Source organism: Fukomys damarensis, unplaced genomic scaffold (assembly GCF_012274545.1).
Source record: "Fukomys damarensis isolate Sample0158 unplaced genomic scaffold, DMR_v1.0_HiC HiC_scaffold_12, whole genome shotgun sequence".
NCBI classification, from domain to species: domain Eukaryota; kingdom Metazoa; phylum Chordata; class Mammalia; order Rodentia; family Bathyergidae; genus Fukomys; species Fukomys damarensis.
In genome coordinates, this window is record NW_022900924.1 from 4,052,511 (window position 1) to 4,059,748 (window position 7,238).

At 56.9% G+C, this 7,238-nt stretch overlaps 1 protein-coding gene across 2 annotated transcripts in view; it reads right to left on the minus strand.

The window, feature by feature from the left end:
• Positions 1-2,906: 2,906 nt before the first annotated feature.
• Positions 2,907-7,238, minus strand: part of Lif (LIF interleukin 6 family cytokine) — a 15,816-nt gene continuing 11,484 nt past the window's right edge. The window contains exons 3-5 of one of the 2 annotated variants that reach the window (XM_010603766.1): positions 6,201-6,379; positions 5,929-6,042; positions 2,907-5,454 (exon numbers count right to left, since the gene is read on the minus strand). In XM_010603766.1, the coding sequence (XP_010602068.1) occupies positions 5,044-5,454; positions 5,929-6,042; positions 6,201-6,379 (704 nt within the window). In that variant the 3' untranslated portion in view covers positions 2,907-5,043. The remainder of the gene's footprint in view (positions 5,455-5,928; positions 6,043-6,200; positions 6,380-7,238) is intronic. The other variant, XM_033762315.1, reaches the window with a different exon arrangement.

The following is a 7,238-nucleotide window of genomic DNA, read 5'->3' on the forward strand; positions in this document are numbered from 1 at the left end:
TCCTGTCATCAACAAACCTGTGACCTGGAGCTCAACTGTCCAAATCGTCCCTTCTGCATTCTCCGGGGGAGGGTGACACCCCCCCAACACCTTCAAAAAAGGCACCGGGTGTCTAAGTTTCATTCTGCTTCACGTCTTGCTGCACCCGAGGAGGGACGGGCTGGATCCCAAGAGACACAAAATTCACCCGGCATTTCTACCCCTACTCTCTGGTCCTTTCGGTAGAAAGAATGAGACCCGCCACTATTTCACAGAAAGGAGAGCTGAGCTCCCACAACGCGTCCCAGGCTCGACGGATCAGCGATAGAGCCAGGCAAGGCAGGCCACCTCCTTTTCTCTACTGATTGCTTTGCTTCTCATTTGGAGGATGACCCGATAAGCAGTTCGTGGTCTATTGTTTCTCTGGCTTGGGTGAGACCCTCTCTCTGGTAGAGAATCCCAGACACCCGGGCATCTATCCAGTCCCACAGAGGCCACCACCCTGTCCTTCCCTCCCTTTCTGCACTATGGCGTTTGTTTTGTTTTCCTACAGTCTCCTAGCAAAGGTTTCTTTAGAAAAGCTTTACCCTTGTTTTCCCTCAGTGATGGAAAGGATATCCCCACCCCTGGGTACTGCAAGGACATCCTGGCAGGTGTGACCTCAACCAGCCAGTGGGCAGAGACCTGGGGCTGTCTTTAGGGTAAAGATTGGAAATAGCTCCAGACCCTTAAATCTCCCTCCCCACATTTTCCACAATGTCCTGGGAGATTTGCTTTTGGCCTGGTGGCCTCTGGAGGAACACGGGATAAGAGGACAGGGCGGCCTCTGTCCTCCTCGTACACACAAACAGCTTGGGATCTTGCTTAGGGCCAGACTCCAAGTGAATGGGTATAGGCTAAGATAGCAATTTTAATCTGCTCTCGGGTGAGGCCAATGTTGGGCCATATCACAGGCCAGCCCCTTCTCCGAACAGAGAGCACGCTGCCGAAGTCCCCAGGTGACTCCAGAATGAGGGATCTCCCTACTGACCTCGATACCTCCTAGGAACCTCTTCTATTACCCACATATCCCTGGCGGCGTGGGTATTCACCGGCAGTTTCAGCGCTGAGCTTCCAGAAGGCAATGACCAAGGCCAGTAAACATAAATGCTAGAACAAGCAGGCAATTCTCAGAAACCCTGCGCAGATCTCCAAAATCTGGGAAGCCCAGATCCCAACCCCACAGAGCACCCTGGGGAGATATTTGGGGCCACTCCGGGCCTCCGTGTTTGTGACTACCCAGTCTGAACCTAACTTGTTCGCCCAATGAAAAGGACCCAGGAGGCCGGGAAGAAGGTTGCTATGAAAATCACGCACCCAAGTGTAAGGCAGGAGTGAAGCTGGGCCGTTGCGAGCTGCTCAGGTCCAGGAATGACCCACTGAGAAGTCATCAGGGGGCAGGTCAACTCGAACTCTGGCCTGTGCAAGTCCACGAAGGACCCTTCTCCTACTTGCCCTGGAGTCTTTTAGACCTATTGTTCTTAAGTCCCCCTGGATGGCCAAGTCCCTAAAGTTCCACGTGGTGAGGGGAGGTGGGGGAGGAACAGGAGATTTGGAATTGAAGAGCGGACTCTAATTGCTCCGAAATACTTCAGATGGGCGCTTGGTTTCATCTCTCTGAGCCTCAGTTTCCTCCTGTTGCATGGGAATAGATCGATGGGGTTACTGCGAGAGGTAAGTGAGGAGTCCAGCAGCACCCATCCTGGGACGATTCATCTCCTTCCTCGGTGGCGTCCCATGGTCTGGGCATCATCCACTTTCCGCCTGGGCCAAAATCCCCTTCACCCACCCGTCAGTGCCAGAACACTTGGCCCACCGGGGCGCCCCACTCTCCCCCAGCTTGCCCTTTATCCAGCTGTGCTCCACCCACCTGGGCAACAACAGGACGAGGCCAACCCCACCCCTCCCGCCTGCCCCCATGGATACACTCCGAGGTACTTGCCAAGAGTAGATTCTTTATTAGTTTCTCTTTTTTCTTAAAAAAAGTATTCCTTTAGTATAAAAAATAAATATTTTAAATATGACATTGAATAAATAAAAATAATCTGTCTTTATGAAACATTCCCACAGGGTACATTCATCAAAGAGGAATTTATCCCCCAAGGCCGAGTCCTTTCCAGCGGAAAGGAAGGAGGAAAACATCGAAGGCCCCACGGTAGGCCCACCGAGCTGGCAGTGCAAGAGGGAGATGGAGCCCAGGTACCGGGACCGGGTATGGGGCTGGAGATGATTCTGACCTGGGAACATCTGTACTGTCTGCAAGGAAATCGCGACCTCCCTGGATGCTGAGGCTCCAGCCCCAGACCTAAGTCTGCTCTGGAGACCCAGCAAAGCCAGGCTGGACCGACTTAACCAGGGTTGGGGATAAGAAAGAGGATGTGGAGAGACAAGTAAACTAGCAGTGCTTTTGTGGTTTAAATTTTTAAATAATAAATAAGGGCCCCTATACTTCTTTCTGGATAAACTGCAAAATGACCGTCTACCCCATCCTTCACCCTCCGGCCCAAGCACTTGACCCAGCACGCCAGGGGGAAGTCAACACCAGTAGGTGAAAACCTGAAAATGTACTGCCCGCAAAGTTGTTCACCTAAAGGCTCCGTAATTCCGGGATACTGTGCAAAGCGGGCACCGGCCTGCTGGAATTAGATCTCGAAAGAACACTGAGGGTTGAGTCCCTCAGGCAGCGTCCAGACTGGGCAGAGAGGTCAGGGGGCCGGGGGTCGTGCGGGGAGGGAGGAGGAGATTCTATGGGCTCCTGCGCCCTCCGAGGCTGCGGGGTGGGTCCAGCCCAGGGCATCCGTGTCCACAGGGAGATAGGATGACGACAAGCTGAGCTGGCCCCGGGCTGCGGAATCATCCATCCCGTCTTCCCGACGAGCTGTCTTTCTCGCTATTCAGCTCGGAAAGTCCAGCCCTTCCCAAGCCGTGCCCAAAGGAGCAGAGGAACAGGAGAGTGGCAGGCTGTGATCCCGGACAAGGGTGTGACCCAAATCCACACGGCACTGGGAAAGGCACAGCTGCTGTGGCCCCCTCGGCCACACACCCCACGTCTTGGTCACGCTGGCGGGATGCACCACTCCTAACTTCCCTGTCTCAGACTCAGGCTGGCCTACTGGCCGCCCACCTGCCATCCAGGTAAAGTGCTTAGAGAATAAGAGAACGGGGTGCATGGTGAGGGCGAAGGGTCGTCCCCAGTACTGCGGTCTTGGGGCTGAGCTGCTAGGACTGCCGCCTGCTCAAGGTCTGAGAAGGGGCCAGCGTGCTGCTCTCAGCAGCTGCCCCGGCTTGGCGGCCTCCCTCCCTCTCTTGCTCCAGACCGAGGGCGTTTCTCTGCTCTCCTGGCCGAGGCAGAAAGGAAGACATCAGATCAGGTTCCCTGCCTGGGAGCCCAGACATGGGTGGGAGAGGGAAGGAGGCGGTGCAGCAGGGACCACAGCTTCCTGGTCTGTTTCCCAAGCACTGCGGGTCTCACTTTCCCTGCTCCAGAGAACAGGGACAGCTGCTCGGTCCGAACAGTGCTCCAACATCCTGCACGCGCACTTGGTGGGCATTCAAGACACCCGAGGAGCTTCCCCACCATGCAAGAGTGTGCTGGGTGCTGGGTCAGCCTCATTCCCACGATGGGATAAAGACCCTTCATGGATGAAGACACAGGAGCAGCCTGGCCCACTGCCCAGGGTCACTCGTTTCCACTGTGAACGGCGCCAACACAGCATCATGCCAGGGGGTGCCGGAGAGCACAGTGGGAAAGAGTACCCTGGAGGCAAGAAAACAAAGCCCCCTCTTCTCCACAAACTAGTCCGGCCCCTGCTGCCTGTCCCCGACACCCCAAAGCGAGTCTAGAGAGAAGGGAACAGGGACTCTAGCCAGGTATGGCAGACTCTGTCCCCCGTCTGAGCTTCACCCGCCAGGCCAATTCCACTTGTAACATTGTCAGCTTCTAGACCAGGCGCTGCCAAAAGGCTCAGCTCTGGTTCCCCACTGGGTAGGGAGCAGGGGGAGAGATTAACTTTACCATTTAAAGCACCAATAAGTTAACATAAATAGGACATCATAATAAATAGATAATCACGGCGGGCTGGACACACAGCACTCTTGGATCTCAGGCTTCTCCAAGACCCTGACCTCCAGTTCTATGGCCCCTTGCTCTAGGGGCCCAAAACAGGCTCTGGTCCCCCTCAAGTACCTTTGTACGACTTCACGGGGCCTCTGCAAGGCCTCAGATGTGAGCCACTACTCTGAGCTACCTGTCCCCAAAAGGAAGATTCTGGGTCCCCTCCGAACTTCCTCACCTGTCTCTGCTACCTGGCCCTACCCACTTCCATGTACCCCAATCCTGATCCAGCCACCAGGTCCTGGCCATGCCAGGCTGTAGGGAAAAAAGTACAGAGAAGAGGAAGAGGAGCCCATCGTGGCTTTGGGGGCCTCTCTTCCTTACAGCGTCTTCTTTCCCAGGCTTGAAAGTGGCGTCTCTGCCTCCTCAAGAGCCTGAACACCAGTGACCTTCTGGAACTGGCTACCTGACAATACCTAGGCCTAAGCTTTCTGTGTTCAAAAGAAGACACCGTCCCACGCCTTCTTTATCTTCTAACCACTCAATTTCTGAGGGACAAGGAGTTCTAGGCCCCAGCCCCTCTGGCCTGCCCATGTCCCACCTAAGCCTTCTGAAGTCTACCTAAGGAAAAGCAAAGGCACACACGGTCATCATTCCACTGGGGGCCGGTGACAACCCCCACGCCCTCCCTGTCGGAGGCCACTATAGACAGCTTGTGTGGTTTGACAAGGTTTGAGCGGACAAGGGAAAGCAGAAATGCCACCCACACGTCCCTAGTTACCGGCTCCCAGAGGAAGAGCGCCTCCTCCTGGATAGGGCTGTCTACAGGCCCTGATAGGCTGGGAACCCCTTGGAGCCTGCCAGCAGACCCCATCTGGGATAAAGGAAGCCCAGCCATGCTTTGAGAAGCCCCACATCCGGACCCTGCTCCTGAGGAACCTCAGTCCGCTACACACTCCAAGACCCCCTGTCTAAAACGCCTGCGTCAGTACGCCAATGACTTGCTTGTACTTCCCCAGGAGTTGACATCCCAGCTTCTTCTTCTGGAAGACATCCTTGCCCGAAGTGTCAGGGCCATAGGCCACGTCCACGTGTGCCACATGGTACTTATTGCACAGACGGCAGTGCACGTTGCTGAGGAGGCCCCGCATGATATCTGCAGTGGTGCCGAGCTTGCTATGAAGGCTGAGCGCGCTGGGATTCAGGAGCTTCTGGTCCTGAGTGATGTTGCCCAAGAAAGCACCAAGGTAGGCGATGATGCGATACATCTCCACCAGCTTGGTCTTCTCTGTGCCATTGGCGTGGAAGGGTGGGAAGTCCGTCACATTGGGAGCGCACAGCTTGTCCAGGTTGTTGGGGAACGGTTCGCCCTGGGCTGTGTACTGAGGATCAGGAGGACAGAGGGAAGGTGACCAGGGGGTCACGGGTTGAAGTTTCCAGCCCTGCTCCCAGCCTCGAAAGCTTCTGCTCCCCCACCTACAGCTTGGGGACCCAGCTCCTTGCCCTATAAGCATCCAGAATCGTCATGAGAGCCAGAAGCAATCACAAATGTAATCAAGCTTGCTAGTGATCCAGGCCTGGACCAGCGATGGTGAACCTTTCCGAGCTTTCAGTGACAACGAACAGCCAGCTGCGGCCTGTGCGCCATGGGTTCGCCACCACTGGCCTCGACTGTGTGAGCAGCCGTCGTCACCATCACCGTGACCACACAGCGGAGGGAAGGGAAATGCGACATCTCACTGGGGACACCTCAGCGGGTGCACCACACACACTTACGCTTTCACCTGCCGCATGCTCGCTCTTCCTGGGTGTCCCTCCAGGCACCCACAGCCCCGCTTTCCTCCCTGTCCACTCACTGTCTCTCGTTCCCCTCGATCTCTCGCAAGACCAGATGTGCCAGGCTGCTCCTCATGCCCGCTCTGCCCTTCACTGGCTGGCCACCGAGAGAAAGTGGCTTCCAGTCTCAGAGCCTGGGGACGTGAGGAGGAAGGGGTGGGCGGGTGGATGTCGATGAGCCACACCTACTCTTACTGCCTCCTCCCAGCTCCGAAGGGTCCCCTCCAGACAAGGTCTGCGCCCCACAGTCGCAAGCCCCTCCCTCCTTTGGATACCCCGCAGGGTAACTTACGTAGAGAATAAACAGGGCATTGGCGCTGCCGTTGAGCTGCGCCAGTTGGCTCCTGATCTGGCTCATGACGGTGCTGTGACATGGGTGTCGCGTGGCACAGGTGGCATTGACAGAGGTGACGGGAAGGGGGCTTACCGCCCCGTGTTTCCAGTGCAGAACCAGCAGCAGGGGCATGACTCCTGGGAACAGGCAGGAAGGCGCCATGAGCGGGAGGGACGGCTCGGGGTGCACAGCACACCGGATGGGCGTCGGGCAGGGGGCTCACAGAAGAGGGTGCCCATTCCGCCTCTGCCCCTTCCTCTGGCTCCTCTGGCCATTTCTAGTTTCCCCTGCGTCTTCTTCTCTTTCTCCACATCTCTAGCTCTGCCTCTCTCTGCCTTCCTACCTCTCCCCACTCTCTCCCGCGAGGATGCAAGAAGGAGCCCCGCCACCGGCTGGATGCTGGGCCCAGAGCAACTGTCCAGCCCTCCCTTCAGGAAGGCGAAACCTCGGAGCTCCCTGCCCTCTGGCCAGGAGGCATCATTTCCCGGGAGAAAAGAGATCCCTATCTTCCACCTCTGGAATGGCCCATTTCAGGCCAAACCTCCCAGATGACTCCCCGGGGACAAGGTTTGGGAGCTTCTGTTCACCCTCTTACCTGACCTGCCACTTGATTCTTCAAGAGCCGATTGCCCCTCATTCTGCTACCCCCGGGCCATCTCTGTCCCTCCCAGAGTGGCCACTTCCCTATCCAGGACCCGCAACTCCATCCCCCACGCTGCCAGTCCCACTTTCCAGCCCCAAATCATCATTCACCCCCAGTGCCCCACCCACCTCCCCGGATCCATTCACTCTTCCGCCCGGGTCTACTGCCCCTCGTCCCAGGCCCTGGGTTAGGGCGCGGACCACCCGGCTTTGGGAACTGAGAGGAAACGGTGCAACCAGGAAAGAGAAAAGGGAAAAGGTCGAGGGCAGCCGGGCCAGGAAGGAGGAAAGTGAAAAGCGCCAGGAGAGCGGGAGCTGTCCGGGCCTGTCCCGCTCAGCCCTCCCCCAGGCGCC